Source organism: Lycorma delicatula, chromosome 1, assembly GCF_047948215.1.
Source record: "Lycorma delicatula isolate Av1 chromosome 1, ASM4794821v1, whole genome shotgun sequence".
In the NCBI taxonomy this organism is placed as follows: domain Eukaryota; kingdom Metazoa; phylum Arthropoda; class Insecta; order Hemiptera; family Fulgoridae; genus Lycorma; species Lycorma delicatula.
In genome coordinates, this window is record NC_134455.1 from 189,096,532 (window position 1) to 189,115,611 (window position 19,080).

Consider the following 19,080-nt stretch of genomic DNA (forward strand, 5'->3'; position numbering starts at 1 on the left):
TAATTTGCATAAAGATGATTAATTGTGCAATATGAGGTTTCCTTTGTTGAGTCTTTCCCAGGTTTGGAGGTAGGTATAATGTTAGTAAATAGGCAAATATGGAATAAGATCCACAGTTTAAGTTCTTTTGGTAATTTATTTATGCTTGATATAACATAAAATATAAAGTTTACAGTATAAAGTATAAAAGTATAACATAAGTTTAATACTACGTTTACGCTGTCATTAGTTGACTGGCATAATGAGAGGGAGAATCTCCCCACCACTTAATACATAAGACTAATATTATATTAAAAATTGCATTATTACATTTATTAAATTACATTTTATTTTATTAATTACATTTTGGCATTCAAAATGTTAACATATAACTTTTGTGAGTTTCCACTTTTCTGGAAGTTCTCGTGTAGACCATATATTACTGGAGGTTGCGTTCCTCTTGTTAGGTGACCTAAACTGGTCAACTTATTTGGGTGTAGGTCTGAATTTCTATATTGTGTAAAACACAATTTTGGTTGGTATGAGTGTAGCACTGATTTAACTTTAAACTTGTTTGTTTTCTGAGGCATTCACAGTCACGAACGGTTGTCAAATCTGTACTAGGTGCGGGGTCCGCGCCTCCGCGGTTTCAGTTAGTTAGTTTGAGGGAATCATGTTAGGTTGGATGTGAAGATGTCTGTTTGAGGCCTATATGAAGGTGAAATTTAATATGTATTTACTGATGCAAATGTCTGGCGACGCATTTACATTGGTGGCATCCCGACCGAGGCCTGGCTGATGAGTGTGAGATATAATCAGTTAAAGAGTCTAAAGACGACCTCCAGTAAAGCCCCTCAGGGCTTGGAACGGAGAATGTGGTGTGGCGACCAGTAACGTCACAAGGTGGGTGTCTTCCCCTTACGGGGTTGGGATGTTGACCATATATTATTAAAATATTTCAGTAATGCAGTTTTGTATGAATTTGATGTGTTCTGAAGCATAGCATTTTGTATTCAATCCTCTCCAGGTGCTGAGTCATGCAAATCTCCAAGTGCCATTCTTAGCTCATTCTCCGTAAAAGACTGATCCATAGTATCCTTTTGTCTGAAAAAATGCTCCACATTACAGGTCAGATATTGCTCCTCTGGTGTCAGGCTAAACGCCCAAGGAACTGGGCTACCAGCTCTTAAGGAGTATATGTTGTTCAGTATCTTAGTAATCACTGACTTCTCTGGTATAACAGCGTTGTCTGACTTCACTAATTTGAATACTGTGTTATGAATTTTTCCGTTCAGAGATTTTAATTTTTTCCATACTGTAATAGCTGGTGTGTTACAGTTCACTGAATTCACAAATGTTTTCCAGGACATGCTTTTAGCTATCTTATGGCTGTCTTACTTTTGGCAGCTGCTAGGTTATATTTTATTTGATTTTCTGGTGTACGGCTGCTCTTCCAAATTTTCCTGGTTTTCTTCGTATCTCTGACCAATTTTGAAGTATCTTGTGTCCACCAAACATTAAGTTTATTCCCAATACCGAGTTTCACTCTTGGCTTGCTCTTATTTGCTGCATTAATACCTATTCCAAGCTCTCCAAAGTATTGCACATGTCTGCATTAATCAAAGCCGTTTCCCCTTTGAAGAATTTCCAATCAGCTTCTTTATTCTCTATCTACTCTGTATTTTGTTTTGTATTAGGATTATTTGTAGTAGAGAAACTAAGCTTGCAGTACACAGGCAAATGATTACTTGACAAATCATCTCCTTCAGACCAACTCTCTAAGTAGTCTAAAAGAGCTGGTGAAAAGAGTGATCAATGTGCTTGTAGTTCCAGAAGAAGGGAAAGAAGGCAAGTTCAAGAGCACCAGGTCATTGTCTTGTATCCATTAACTTATTTGTACGTTGTGGTTTTCCAAACCTTTATTCCATGAGCTGTGCTGCTATTAAAGTCTCCAACTATCATAAATAGCTTTGTCTTAGGTGGAATACAGTTTAGCTTTTCTCTTATTATTTTTTGAGAAGTAATGTATGTATTTACTATGGTTAAGGTGATTGATCCCATTTGACATCGCAACATCCATTGATAGGTGTTCTAAGTTTTCCTTCATGCCAGTTATGATATTGACAATGAATAAGGTTTTGTGTATAAAGGTGTCAACTCTTCCTCCTCTTTTCTTTTCTCTTGATATATAATGACATTGCTTCTAACTTCTTTGTTAGATCTGATTTTGAATATTCTCTCTGGGTCTGTTGGTAGGAAAGCCTTCTGTATACAAATTATTTTACTGTTTCACCTCACAATCTCATGCCTCAGTTCCACCATTTTATTCATCACACTTCTTGCATTCCAGTACATAAGCAATAGCGACTTGTCACCTCCATTATTATGTTGGGCAGCTTAAGTCTTTTGTTTCTTCTGTCCCAATAATTTGTGCCTAATGAAATATGTATGGTTTTTATCTGTCCTCTTTTTTGTGTTTGCTTTCCCTTTGAGGTCATGTTTTACATGTTTTCCCAAAATGTTTTACATGTTGAACCACTTGAGGTATGCACACAGGTTAGATTTCTAGATTGTTATTTGACCAACGATGACTAATGTGGGTAACACATTTGAAGGAGCTGAAGGTAAAATGTCTAAAAATGTTAAGGCATGCTGAGGGTTCTATCTAATACCAGTTGGGGAGCCAATTATATATGCATGTTGCGTTTCTACCGAGCTCTGGTTCGTTCCTACTTAGAGTACAGCTGCGTAGCTTATTTGTTGGCATGGGCCACCACTCTAAAGAGGCTCGATACAGTCCCATCATTCATTCATCTATCTTGCCACAGGTGCGTTTAATTCAGGCCCCAAGGTAAGTCTTCTGGTGGATGATGGTGTACCATCTCTTTGAATAGGTGGAAGAAATGATATACTCCTTTATGACTCGAATTAAAGCACAACCAACTCATCCAACCTTTGATGTGCAGTATTCTCCAAACCAGAATGTTAATTGATACCAGGAACAGCCAAGATCTACTGCTCTGCTTGGCATTAGAGCTCAGCACCTTTTCTCAGCTCTAAGTATACAATTACCTTCAGTCCTTACTGTAGCTCCATGTTATTACTTCTTTGGCAACTTTCTCTAGTTAATTACTACTTTGATCTTTGTCAGTATAATAAAAAGAACACACATCCGATTTTTTTTTGCGAAACAAGTTATTTAGTATTATAAATAGCTTGAATCCTGATTCTATATTTTATATGGATGGCTCTAAAAATGTTAATTCTGTTGGGTGTGCTTTTGGGCTTGGCAATAGACAATACATGTTTGGCCTCCCCAGCATTTTCATTACGGAGCTGTTTGCTATTAGTAATGCCTTAAGTATACATCCCAACATTTCAACATGTACTTGTTGCTCGGATTCCTTGAGTGCCTTACAGGCAATTAGTGATATGTACTCCAGACACCCTGTTGTCTGTGAGATTCAGTGTGTTATTTCACAAATGACTAGACATAATACAACAGTGAGCTGCTGGATCCTGAGCCATATTGGAATCTCAGGCAAAGAGCATGCAGATAGTGCAGCAAATGGTATGTTTTCAGCCTACCTTTACCAATCGCATTGCTTCTAACAATCTAGTCTGATTTCCTGAAGAGGGTAGTTCACAATGAGTAGTAAAGTGAATGGGATCCTACTATTAACAATAAACTTCATCCAGTTAAGCAGATTGTGTCACCGCAGAGCCCCTCATGCAGAAATAACCATCAAGAGGAGGTTATTAGCCGTTTGCAAATAGGACACACTAGGCTCACTCATGGATATCTGATGACACAAATAGAGCACCCTATTGTTCTCACTGACTGTCAGCTAACAGTGCACCACATCCTTGTGGATTATGTCTGTTGTGTGGCATTGCGTTGCAAGCTTAAACTAGGAGCTGACTTGTGAAATATGTTGGGGTACAGTACAATGATGTTATTGACTGTCTTGCAATTTACAAAGGCTGCGCATCTTGATTCAAAAATTTTATTTTTATACGGTCCTAGTCGACTGCACATACCATTTGGGATATGGCAGATGGTAATTTTATTCTTTTAAGTTACTTTTTTAATCTTGTATCCTCTATGGTTTTATTTGTGTTTTTATTTTGCTTTTAAATACATTACATGCTTAATTATTTTAAGATGTATTTTAATGTTGATAAGTTTAAGTTTTCCATTAATTTTTAATTGTCAATTGTTAACATCTATTTATTTATCTACATCAAATAATTTGTGTTCGGTCAATGATAATGTCTAGGAAAAAACTGTTGACATTTTGTGATATTAGGGTGGACATAGAGAGTAGAGCATGGAGAGCCCTTGATAAAATGTTTAATTGGGGAAAGGAGGCTAAGCTTAAATTTGCACCTGACAAGAGTAAGCTGATCAGTGGCCAAATGTTTTTATTCACAAACACATACACTTCGTGTTTTCTAATTGTTTTTTCAGTTGATGGACTGCCCTTGTTAGTATTGTTCACTACTGTTTGTTCTGAAAAATGTCATTCTCAATTTTGTTTTGTTTTGGCTAATTTGAGCACAATTTCTTTAAGCAAGAAAGAAAAATCTATTTGAGTTCGAAGGGTTATAAAAATGGATGGTACTATTGGATGGAAAAAATTAAATATCTCGGTATTTGGACTGACGAAGAATGTGACTATTACCACAATGACCTATTTATTTATGCATGTAGGATTATTTTTTGTGAAATTTTTGAATTTAAGATTACCTATGTAACTCATAAACTTACTTTAGCAGAAACATTATTGCGTACCCAGCGTCTTGCGCTTATAACATTATGTAAGTCATACAAAATGACATTCACTGCGGAATGTCAGTCTCCTAAAGGACTGGTATTTTAGGAATCCTTATTTAGGACTGGATTTAGGACTGGTCAATACCAGTCCTTTAGGAGATGTGGTAGCAAAGTGGGTTGAATTGTCCCAACAGGTTAAGAATGATGAATGTAAGAGTATAGTTAACAAAGAACTGCAGGACATTATGCTTAGGAATTGGGAAATTCGATGGGATAATGGATTAACAGGTCATGTGAGCTATGAATTCTCTTTGTGGACTGAAGGAAAGAATGGCTCTGAAGTGGCATAATTGGGACTACTATACCTTGCAGTTTTTGACTGTCTATGAAGGAGTAAAAAATACAATTCTGACAGACGGTTGAAACAAATCAATAATTACTTAACATGGTTTTTATTACAGAAAAAATATTTTAATAGTTCCCACAGTTTTAAAATTATATCTATGCAAGAAATAATGATAGTCATCTGGTTTATGAATGGGACTGTTGAAAACGAGCAACTATAAGAAGAGTTCTTCTTACATTCTTAAAAAAACGTAGCAGAAGAGGCTATTTTCCATTCATGGTTTCTGCTAATATCCCATTGCAGTTTCCTATTACCATTAAATTCTGATCACCTTTTTCAATATAAATTACTCATCCATTTCTTCATAAATCTTTTCCGTGGATTGTGCTAAAAACCTATTTATTCTAAATTTATTCTCATTTCTACTTGAAATAATACACACTATGACTTATACTTGTGTTTCTTATCCATTATAATTTCTGTTCCTGCATTTTAATTTTTTCATTTTGTATTAATCACTATAATTTTTCTAGACCAAAAGTTTTTTCCATCTTTCCTAATCAATTCCTGTAAAATCTTGTTCTTCATTTACTTTTATTGTTTTAGATTATCCGGTCTTCTATCATTATTTAAGCTTCAAACATTCCATATTCCAACATGAAGATTGCCTTAGTTTTTTTACTTCCTGATCTCTTCTTCAGCCATCCTCACGAGATCTAATTGGAGATATATTTTACTTTCTACATGTTTTACCAAAGAGGATATCATGACATTGAATAAAAGAGAAAAAAGAAAAGGAATAAGGATAAAATTTCATCAAAAAATACTCCAGTAGCTTTCCATTGCTGTCAATAATGCAGTACTGCCTCATAAAAATATGATTTGTTGTTCAGTCTGTACAAACATCAATTAGGTAATACTCTCAACAATTACTGAAAGGGTTTTTGTCCTTTTTCAGGAATAACTTCTCTATCTATTCACGTAGCCATATCTATCTAGTCATAGATACCCAGATATGATAGCACCTACAATACAACAGAGCATTCATACAAACCTACAATTAAATTAAAATTATAACATAAATTAAATGTTTCAATTATTTTAGTTTTAATCGGTACTAATTTATACCTTTTCTCAAACATACATTTACACACATACTTACATCATTTTGTCTACATACAAATACAGTACATTTTGATTCATAATGATCAAACTGTCACATTCACTTTTAAATCCTAATTTACAATATGCAATGTACAATGCTTGCTTAATACATTCTGATAAAGAAACACAAGAAAGTACTTTTGAGAAAGTGAATGGTCATTTTACTTTTAGTTTATTCATGATGTACCTATCAGAATTTAGTGGATTCAGTATCCTAAAAAAAATAATAATTTATGAAATGTATCTAAAATAAATGTAAATCTAACATAAATTATAAATTAATAAATGCATGAATTCTATATAAATGCCTTCTTAAATTCTAAACCTTCTTTATACAATGTATTGTATATATGTTTTTGACATTCATTGAAAATATAACTTTTTATACGTGGATTTTGCTCACACATGTATGCAAGAACAAGTCAGGTACTGTCTGACTTTTTCTGTAACATTCACAGTACCTTTAGAGATGTTTTATTTACCTTAAAATTATTCATCTATAAATCCACTGTTTATTTCTGTATATGGTAAACCAAAAAAAATCACGTTTAAAAAATCTCATTATACAATTCTGACTTATAAGACAAACTCTAAATTCACAATACCAAGTAATTGTTTTATTTTTTGTTTTCATAAAAATCTGATTTTCCTCCTTCTTCCTCCTTCCTTCATCTGGAATGATATTTTTTAATTATTTCTTGAAATGTGTAATTTCTATTCGATTAAAAGTAAGAATTTTCAATAAGTGCTTACACTGAAGAATTGAAAAGTACAATTTAATTTCAGTCCTGATCTGTAATCTACTGTTCTGTAACAGAGTAGTAAAATGTGGTTCACATATATAAATAAATGAAACCAGTGACAAGGCAAATAAAAATACTCAGTTAACAAGGCAGCTGACAAGGCAAAAATACTCAGTATAGCAAATAATAATTAATTTATAATTAATTATTATTAGCTATCATGTGAAGTATGAAGGCTGTTAATTTAAAAGTTGTGACTATGAAAGAAAAAGCTATACAGTACATTCAAGTTTGAAGGGCATATATGCAGTAATGAATAAGTTCTGCATTATCATTTATTATTTGATTACCTTTTTTTAATTCTGTATATTTCAGTATTCTAAAGCAAATTTATTATAGTTTTATAAAGAGGTGAATAGTGCAATAATGTTTTTCAAAATACCTAATATTGATCCTAAATTTAAAGAAATATGTCTATGTAATTTAAGCTTACCTAAATGTAACTCTTACACAAGTATTCATCTTTCATATCATGCAAGTGGTGTATCTTGTGGTCAAAGATGATTCTGATAACTGAGTATTGGCAGTTTAGCCATAAAATCTTTTACAACAAAGAACTATTTTGTACATGCGCCCTTGTTCAGTGTGGTTTGGTCAGTATTCAGTTTTACCAAAACTCTGCAGAGACAATGGGATAAAACAACTCTGTTCTTTTCAAATTTTCAGTTAAATAAGTAACCATGCAAAGTAGCCAGAGAGGAAATTCAGTGAGAACCTTTGGATTGACACTTCTATACATTTCGGATGCTTGAAATTCAAATTATTTCATGGGATCGTAAATTAAGGTAAGTAGTTATGGAGGTGGAGAGGTATGAGCTGAATGCATTAGGACTGAGTGAAGATATGTGGTAGCCTTGGGTGAGATAAGAAAAACAGGTGGTATAACATTTTTATATTCTGGACAAAGAAACAAAGATGGTGCTCACCAATACAGAATGAGTTTGCTACTGTCTGATGTTGATATCTGTTAACAGCTTTTTAAGTAAGTTCAAGGGCTTATATGCAAATAACTTTTTAAGGAGAATGAATTACAATACATAAGAGTATACATAAGTTGCTTGCAAAGGACGAAGTGGTTAATATCTAAAATTTGCAATGTGTACATTATAGACTGTATAATAATCGGCCAATAAGAAATTTAGGCAAACGTAGTAAAAATACAACCATAGTCACTTGTGAGAATTGTAAATCATCTATTTTCACAGTAATTTTGATCAGATCTTTGAGGGTGAAGTGATCAGATGTTCCTTCCTGTTACTTAGTTGATTACACTGTATTGTTTGCACTGCATGACCATTGTACATGTACTGATTATTCATGAAATTTAATTTTAATATATCTGATGAAATAGTTATGAAAAAGAGTTTTTTCAATACTTGTCCAAGTATTGAATATAACAGATAAATGTATCATCAAACCTTTTGTTAAATACATTTAATTCACATTAGCATCACTTTTTTAACATAAATCTTGAAAGAAACATAAAAACTATAGTTTATTGAGATAAGGGAGAAATAAAATGAATGTAAATGATTTATATTCATAAAATAGAATTTATTAATGACTGAGAAGCTTAAAATAATTTAATTAAATTATTAAAAACTTCATTATATAACAATTAAGTAAACATTGACAGTAACTGAATGTAAATCTTTAAAAATACTGAATGATGCTTATAGTTGAAGCTTCATACTTAATATCTAAAATTCAGCACAACTGAATGACTTGGTAAGAAGTTTTACTACTATATGTATATTTTATATGAAAGTTAAAAACTAAAAGATATAAGTACTAAATAACTGTGAAAATACATCTGGACTGCACAATAATTAAAAAAATTTCATTTACATATATGTCTGAAGGAATAAATATCTTACATTTCTTGCAGATTTCATCAAATCCTAAGAAAAATATTAAATTTAATCAAACCGTAAAACTCTTATATTTATCCAATGTCATTCACTTCATCAAACCACCAGGTACTACCACAAGCTAAGCCCCCATTCCATAATTAATTTTAAAGCAATATTTTTTATTTGTTAATACATCTATAGTTTTTGAAATATAAACCTAACATCTATCAAAACTAACAGAGATACTAAATGAAGAAGAAAATATCCACTTAATAATATTTAATTTTAAAATTATTAGAATCTTTGAAACTAATGTTTAGTAATAGTCTATGGTCATTGTTTTTTTTTATTTAACTTTTTTATATAATTTGAATTTTTAAAAAAATTTTTTAAGTAAAGTTTTTAAAAACATTTTTTACTCAAGTACAAAATTAAAAATTCATATTAATATTTTCATACAGAAAAAAGTATATGTGCATCAAATAATATTTTTTTTTTTTATATATATAATTTCCGTTTTACCATTTTTTAAATCAGTTAAAATAAAGAGAACAGTGGTCAACCAATGTTATCTATGATTAGGTATTTAAATTTCTAGGCAACTTTGCAACCTATCAATTTTAATGCTGTTGAGCGCCCTAGTGAAAAATTCTTTGTTCCTATATACTAGGTCACTATTTATAGGTTTTCAAATTATTTTGCTTAACATACTTTATCTATTCTATAAATTATAATTAGTAGAACATACTTCTGAAAATGATATCTAAGATATAATTTGGTACACCCTATAAAAATTAAAAATGAAGATAACACCAAAAAAAAAATGTTCTAATTATACCAAAAATCTCTATGTAACAAACAAATAAATCATTCAAAATACTACCCTGTCTAATGTTTATAAAAGAAATGTTTAATTACAAATATTTTATGAATAAATTACCGTGTTTCACAAAGTTACCAAAAATATGCAAGAAATTACCTTCAGAGAAATGGGAGAAATGCAGCCTCCAAGTACATGCTACTAGCAAACCAACTTAAAAAACAAACGTAAAAAAAACAACAGCCAGACATCATGAAGACATTTTTACAATTGAATTGGAAATGTTGGTGAATATTTTCACTATAAACCATAGATATTTCAATGAAAATAAAATAAAATAATACTTTTTTAAAGAAATTTAAAACAGAATTTATTTCAATATTGAGTATTAAAAGAGATAAAACACAATATTCTGATAAATAAGATTTTTTTCATTTTAATTTGCATCAAATTATATAAATATAGTAGTAACTTTAGAATGATTATTTAAAAAAAATTATTTTCATATTAAATATGAATAAATGATTACTTTCTTCAATGCAGAAAAAAAATGTTTAATACTTAAGAGTTCAGACATAACTAATAATCTATTTAAATAATGTTTTTTCTGTTTGCAGGCAGAATGTTATTATCAACAAGTTATCACAAATGATAGTTCTTTGTAACCTAATAACTATTAACTATTTTTTATTTCTATAACTACTTTTAATGCTCAGGTTAATAAATACAGTCTTAACTTTTGTGGCACAATACTTTTTAAATCTATGATTATTTTGTACAAAGTTTTCATTCCTACTTAATTTAATTTACACATATTTTCTTTCTCACATATTCAATATCTATCAAATTTTAATATTTTATCTCATCTTAATGAAGGATTACATTTTATAATTAAGACAAAAAAAGTGCTTTCCTAATAATCAATGTGGGAGTTTTGACATTAACTTCATTCATGTGTTCCCTATTACACCGGAATTACTTAATAAAAGTGATAAATAAAAGCAAAATGTGGTAATTAATTTAATTTTATTACTGCTTAAATTCATATTTACAATTTAAACTATTAAGTTTACTTAAATATTAATTATATGCAGTTACTGAGTTTTTATCATTGTTATGTTTATTCTCTGTTGATCATTCAGTGCCTGAAATTATGAACTACTTTCTTCATAATTTTTTTAACTGTGTGTATTTTAATCATTTTTAATTTTTTTAATTCTAAACAAAATAAATTTATTTAAACATACAAATCTGTAATATTTATTTTTTCTGCCTTCTAAAATCATTAATGTAAAAAAAAGAAACCTCATTGTTGTATTTAATGCCCAAACCTATTTAAGTAAAATCTTACATATATCTTTATTGTGGCTTGAATTACAAATTCTGGATTTTATTAAATAGTATACAGATTCAGTATAATTATTGTATTTGTAACAATACTTTATTTATTTTGTATTCAAGATTATACTTTATTAAAAACCAGCTGTAAGCACAATTAATTATAATTAAAAAATTGGTCTTGATCTGCCATATGCCAATTACTCCTGTGAAAATACCATTAATTGAACACCACTGATCAGAGTATTTTGGTAACATAATGACATCTTTAATAACATTTTTTAATCTTTAAAAATCAATTAACAGTTTGTTGTAACAAAGACAGCAAGCAATTAATTATTCTCCTAACCTTCGGATTGTAATTGGTAATCTAAAAACAATATACCATTAAAAATGAATGACTCATCAAGAGACATTAATAAACCATTAGCAACTCAAGAGCATGAAATACAGGACGTATAATTTCATGTAATGCTGTTTAAGATATCTATCAGAACCTGAAAAACTAAAAACTTAATTCTGCTTGTTCATTTATTGAAAGTACATGTGGAAATAACAGGATAGCAAAATGATTAGCACTAGCCTTCTTATGTGAGAGGTTAATCGATTCAAACAGACCAAATCATGTACATATTTTGAGACTATTGAGAATATTTTTAACAATATATATTACTATGGATAAACTAAACTGTAGCTTGAGATTTAAATATAACAAAAACTAGTTTAGAAAATCATGATACTTAAAAAAACTTTTTGCAAAAATATTGCATTACTTCCAGGAGCACTGTAGAATGTTTATTTAGGAATATAAATGGAACTAAATTTATTATTTATTTAAAATTAGTTGAAATTATTATCACAATGTTTTTTTTATAAATGAGATTAACTAAGTAGTTAATATTTTTAAATCTTTTTCTATTATGAAACAAATAAACTTTTTTTTTCTTAGTTTTTTGTAGGTAGCCTTAATTGCTAAACTCTCCTTTGGGTATATTATTCAATAAAATATTTATTTCCCTAAAGAATTTTAAATGAAGATAGTCTAAGAAAACTCATATATACTTCTTAGTGATCAATATTACTTTTTAACTTTATATGACTGTATTTTATCTTCCATAAAAGAGCAATGAATATCTGTTCTGTAGTCTGATTTCTGTTAGAATAAAGATATTACAACATTTTTAAAAACAAGCAACAAAAATTTAAAGTTGAAAAAATTGGAGGACCAAAAGCCATTTTTAATCCTTACTCACTTAATAATTTTACCATTTGTTTGTTATTTTTCACATCATTTTGGCTTTTGAAATTCCTGTGTCCCATAATTTTTCAGATCTAAAATTGAACAAAGTAATCTATACTATTAACTTACTTAATAATATCGGTTCTAATTATGAATATTCTTCATGAAAGAGAAATAAAAAGTACTTAAACTTTATAAAAAATGTAAAAATAAAAAAGTAATTGTAAGCAGCTGTACCCAACTATCAGTTTCTTTTACAATATAAACTTGAATATAAATTAATTTAAAAAAATATATATAAATATATTTATAAAAAACACTAGTTTAAATCAAATTTTTTTAGATATTTTACCTACTCCACCTAATACAGTACTGAAGTGAAAATGTGCGCATCCCTTATGAATATGGTCTCTGAAAAAAGAATTCATCAAAATGGAAAAATTTGCATTCTTCATGAATATGCTCCACAAAAAAAAATCCTCATGAATATGTGCATCCTGAGAATATGGTCATTCCATTTTTTACTATAGAAAATTTTCAATAAATCAAAAAAGTATTAGTATCAAAGTACTTGTAATAGTTTACTGAGATGTTTTTAGAGAGGAAATTTATAACATACTTCCAAATATGTTTTGTGTAGTGAAGCAATCACACAGTACATGCGGTTGTATAAATGTATGTATACGATGAAACAGAAGAATTGTTTTATTCCCATTTTAACATACTCTTTTGATTTGCAATAATAGGGACATAAATTATGTTATAGAATTGCTCATTAACACTTAAATGTCTTCTAACTCAAAATTTCTTCAATTTTAAGGAAGACAAAACACATATCCTTGAAACAAACCTTATCTTAGTCTGACAGCAAAATGTTTATGAGGTACACAATAAACCAGAAGATAAAATTCCTGTAAAGTTAAAACAAAAATTTTAAACTGGCTCCCTAGAGAAAAGAGTTAGTATGTTTTCTAGGATTTTAACATATCTGATAACTTATTACTTAGGAACAGCAGAATATAAATTAGGTTCTTATTTTAATGGATCGTACAGTATTTTTACTCTGGATTTTATACTATCTCCTTTTTACTGCTGGACTTTGTACACCATGGCTCAGTGTAAGTATGATTAACTTCCATGTCCACAAGTCTATTTTGTACCATTGGTCTAGTTCAGAGCATAAAAAGTGTAATGTGTAATTTATTAAATAGTGTAATTTATTCACTTATTTCTAAATTAGGTGGTTCAAATTTTAGGAAACTCAGATTTTTGTACCATTTCTTCAAGTGCAGATTACCTGAGTCCAATTTTATTAGGTTTTTATTTTTCTTTGGTTTTTAATGCAACCAGTTCCAAGTTTTCGAACTGATAACTCATTAAAAGGTATACCAATGAGAAAAGTATACATACTTTAAAGGTACATTACTTAAGAAATAAAAAAAAACATGTTAAGCTTTCTAATAACAAATTTTGGTTAACAAAGTTTGAATTCAACAGCCATAAGCAATGGAAAGACACAGTGTATAAAACCATTTAGGAAAGACAAAATACATTGTATCACTAAGCAAACTTTGCCATAGTGAGGAAGCAAGATATTTATGAAAATATATCCATTCACATCTTTAATTATTTATTCCTTGAATTACAAAAAAACAATCCTTCATAAATGCTAACTGCTGATAATTTTAAAAGCAATTGAATATTATGTGGTTTTAAAACAAATGCAGTTTTGTTTTCTGTTTAAATTTTAATCACAAACTTTATGTATTTTCTTAAAACCGAACTGTTTACTGTTTTACAATGCACTAAATTTTGCTTGAAGTACTGTTCCCAAGTGTTTGTTACTTCATATTTCTCTTAAATCTTAAGAGTATTTCTCCATTTATAATTAAATACTATTAAACGGCCGTACAGCCTAGGGTTGTACAGCAAAAATAAGTTAGTTAATGTTTACATTGAGTGAAATATAAAACTGTGGGTACATTATGGTAAATGAAAAAGTAGAGAGCAATTTGTTACTAAACAGAAGTAGGACTGAAAACAATAAACTTATAATGATTTTTTTTTAAATGCTTACTTACAAAAAAAAAATAATTAATTTGTACAATATAATAATACATCTGTATTTACAGATTATTTTTTAGTACAAAAATTGACTAAAATATTACTTCAGTGAAATTGGTAGCTTAATATCCCTAAGTAAACTTTGGATCATGAAATAAATAGTGTGCTAGAAAACAATGAAATTCAGTTAAGCACACAGTTAACATACTTTAGCTTATTCAAGAAAGCTAAAATCATTCATTCTTAAGATATTGTAAATACTTTTATCTGTTGAACAATTAACCGTAAATTATAAAAGTAATTTTGAATGAAATAAAATTAAATTCATGAAAATTTAAGTTTAATTTTAAATAAATGAAGTTCAAAAAATAATGCTACAATATATTCAAATAAAATTTCACCATAAAATTAATTAATTTCTGTGCAATAAATAAATTATAACAATAAAATTATTTTTGTACCAATACTAAATAGAATTGTAATAATTTACAAATATTAATATTCTGGGAACTACTTAATCTGAATGAGATTTAAAGATAAATAATTAATAATTCAAAATAATTCTCAATAAAAATATAACATCACTTAAATTAAAACTTATTAATACTCCATGTACATATGTAACACAAAAGAACTGATTAATGAATGACATTGATGATGCATCAATTAGCCATTCATTTATTATGAATTATTATTTAACTACTATGTAATTATTACATTATTGTTATTTCTATCACAGTTCATTTCTTTATTCACCTAATATTAAGTCTCCATTCATCAACATCAATAAGTTTATTAATAAATAACTCAATACCACATTTGTCTCATAATTAAAGTTCACTTCAATCTGGAACAACAGAACAGTAATAAATTTCTCAGCAAGTAAACAACACAAGATATCTATAAACATCAAGCAGGGCCTGAAGTTTCCTTAAATTTCTCTGATTTTTCAGTTTTTTCACTAATACTTGGTATTATCGTTGTATTTGTAGATGTGCTGTTAGGTGTGGGACGTGAATTAAGATATTTTCGTTTTTTACCTGGTAGCCAATTACTAACTTTTCTAGCGATTGGATGAATAAGTTTTTCGTCATAAATATCATCCTCAGAACCTGCAATCAAATGATAATAAGTCAATCAAAAATTAATTAAAATATTTATTTTTATTTATTTTCAGTAATGTGAAAATATATAGGAAATCTACAAGTATACAGGCCAAATCTCTTTCTCAATAAAAAAAAACATTAATGATAAATTACAGACAGATCTTTGTCATTACAGAAACAAAATAAGAACATAATATAAATACTAATACAACAGAAAACAACATAATAATAGAAACAGGATAAATTTATGAATACATAATATATTAAATATCCCAACACAAATATGTATAGTGATAACATTGTTCAATATTTAACATTTTTATTTAATATTAATATTATCTTTAAACAAATACTGTAAATGAAAGCAGTGTTTCAGTAGTTTCCTAGCCCCTGGAAACATGTAAAATGTTTTTGAAATTTTATATTTAAAAAAAAATAAACATCTTCAGATGTTACTTTTTCATAATTTTTTAATTTCACTGAATATCTTTAAAATGTTAGACTAATTAAACAAAATCAAGAACAAAAGTTTTTGGTTTCTGCATCAGTGGCGTAACTAGAGTTAATAAGAGCCCTGGTGCAGGTTATATAAAATAGGGCCTGAGATTTTTTCATCATGTTTACAGCTGAATAAATCTAGTCTTATGTAATTAATTTTTATAAAAAACTTATTTGCAAAGATTTTTTGCTCACTTTGACTTTTGCAAAACGGTTGGTGATTTCCTTTCCACTGATTTTCTTTCCTCAATCTTTTTCAGTAGATAAAATAGCCAAACCAGGAATAAGTTTTATTGTGTCATTGAGCTTCTTAAACAGTTTTTATAAATTTTAAAGTATTATAATTTTTAAAGTTGAAAACTATCTTTAGCATTGGCAACAGTTACAGGAATTTAAAAAAATAAAATCAAGCTGTATCAGGAAATGTAGACGACAATGCTGAGTACTTTATAAATAACAAAGAAGCAGTTCATTTATAAACATAATTTTTTTAATTTCTAAAGCCATACTATTTCGGAATGATATTAGTTGTTGAGAAAATGAATCAGAATATCATTCCATCATCAATTTCATACCTTTTCAAAAAAAATTGTTCTAATTTCCTTTTTTCAGTTAAAAGAATTAGTAAATCTTTTATTCCATTGAATAAAATTTAAGTTATGCAGATATTTATTTAATTATAAATTTAAGTTATTGTAGATAGAAAACTGATTATTTTAAATTTAGTTTATTATCACATAATCATTAATATGTAGAAAGCTCATCAAAGTGGCACTTAACTATCCCCATTCTTTTTGATGTAATCTTTTTTCTGTAAAAAAAATGGTATGAAACACAAATAAAATGATAAAAAAAGTAAAATTAAACAATTCATAAAGTTACACTACGAAAGTTAGCAAGCTCTGCTAATTTAATCCCCTCCATACTATTACAAATACATTTTGTAGTAAAGGGTAACCAACTTACTTTTTTATTGAAGTTCATTTAGATACTATACTTATATCTGATCGGAATAAATAATTTATATGAAACTCACTTGTGAAATAACTGATGATAACTCCCAAAACTACAGTTATAGTTGTTCCTAGGAAAGAGTAATACATGTATGTAATCATGTACAAACTTGTAAGGAAATCCCTGAAACAAAGTTGAAAAGTTAAATATTCTTTCATTTATTAAATTATAACATTACATTAAATAATGTGTTTAAAAATTCATTGAACAGTAATTACATTACCTTCCTAAAGAATTTTGTTTTTATCCACTGGCATACTTCTTTTTTTTACATTTAACTACCAAAAAACCCTTCTTGCACCAAATATACTGGTTTTATTTGTTTATTTTCTCCACAAAGTATGGCTTAAACTCACTACTTTTTTTATGATGGAAAATAGATTTTGTAATTTATGAATTTGATATTCCCAAGCCTGACTGGGGAATTTGAATCCAGGACTTTCCACATGAAAAGCAAAGGCACAACCATTCTACTACAGAGGTTGGTATCTATTACATCTATTCAAAGGATATGCAAGACCTTGAAATTGACAATTATTTAAGTCTACCTGATTGGCCATAACTGTAAGGATTCTAATATTCTAATTACAAGACTACTTGGCCCTTAACAAGACAGCAGTTCTGTGACACTCCAAACAACATGTTCTTTTAGGAATGCTTACTTTTGTGATGTATATATAGTGTTATTTTAAAACATGCACAAACAATCTGTCTGATCTAAACTGTGTAAACATTATCCTACACTACAGTTTTTAAAAGTTTCATATATTCGTATTATGTCTAGAGTTGTAAAAATGCATTTCAACTGTTGTAAACAGTTTAAAAATAAATATTTATTGACCTCATTTTAATTTGAGTAGTTTACTCTTCAATAGAATGGATGATCTAGCCATCCATCATTATTACTTTTATCATGTTGCTTTGTTTCTTTAAATTTCTTCAATATTATAACATTTTACTGACAGAGACAATATCGATAAAACTTTCACAGACAGTAACAAGTTTTTAATTAAAATTATGCTATTGAAAATAAACGTTAATAAATAGCAGAAAAATATTGCAAAGACATTGCAATTCTTAAAGTCTGCATTTAGTTAGATAGAGTGAAGTCACAGAATCTTGGTGCTTACAGGTTAAACTGATAAAACATCTTTTTTGCATCAAATTAACACCTTCATTTTGAACAAATGAACAAAGTTGGCAAACCTGTCTTTCAAAATTTAAGTCATTTTAATGTGTTCCATACTTATTTAAATAATTTTACAGAATATTATAACAGGAGCCTATTTATTTTTAAAACTAGAATAACGTTTTTAAAGTTATAATAATAGAATCCTGCTATTAGTAAGTGTAGAATAAAAGCATATTTAATGTTATAAATAATGTGGGTAGGATTGAATGATCTAGTGAGCATATTGCTTTGAATATGTTGATGTCAATATACTGGATTTGATATATATATATATATATATATATATATATATATATATATATATATATAACACATACAGTAACATGTTTTTAATGAATATGGTTTTATTGAAAGTAAACCTTGATAAATAGCAGAAAAATATTGAAAAGACATTGCAGTTCTTAAAATTAATTCAATCAGCACATACGACTCCATCTGGAGAAGGGGGTACATTGCTATTTAATATTTCTGTAGAGTTCATTCTTTATTATATAGAGATAGTTATCTGCTAATCACTAACATTCCAAATAATTACAATGAAGGAATCATTACAGTTTTTGAAAATTAAAAGAGGTGGAGTACACTATTCATAAAAGCTATTCAATTAACCAGAAAGGCAAGAGATAGACTGGTTAAATTGAGAAGAAAGACTGGTTTTAAGATATTTCTGCTAATTTACATTCACTCATTAGTGCAGAAGTGTTCATTTAAGTGAATTATGAAAAATCTGATGGCTCGTTAAACAAATGGAGCACAGAAATTATCACAGATTCTACAACATAATGGTTAGGAATTGGTAAACTTAGTTCTGGTGAAAGAAAACAAGAAGCATGTTAACCTATCTTTGTGTTTATATTTATGAACAAACAGGCTTTCCTAAAGGAAT

The 19,080-nt window shown here is 28.7% G+C and overlaps 1 protein-coding gene across 3 annotated transcripts in view; it reads right to left on the reverse strand.

Moving 5' to 3' along the window:
• Positions 1–8,602: 8,602 nt before the first annotated feature.
• LOC142326313 (sodium-coupled monocarboxylate transporter 1) overlaps positions 8,603–19,080 on the reverse strand; it is a 172,358-nt gene continuing 161,880 nt past the window's right edge. For all 3 annotated transcript variants that reach the window (XM_075368721.1, XM_075368714.1, XM_075368729.1), the window contains exons 11-12: positions 17,025–17,125; positions 8,603–15,496 (exon numbers count right to left, since the gene is read on the reverse strand). In XM_075368721.1, the coding sequence (XP_075224836.1) occupies positions 15,294–15,496; positions 17,025–17,125 (304 nt within the window). In that variant the 3' untranslated portion in view covers positions 8,603–15,293. The remainder of the gene's footprint in view (positions 15,497–17,024; positions 17,126–19,080) is intronic.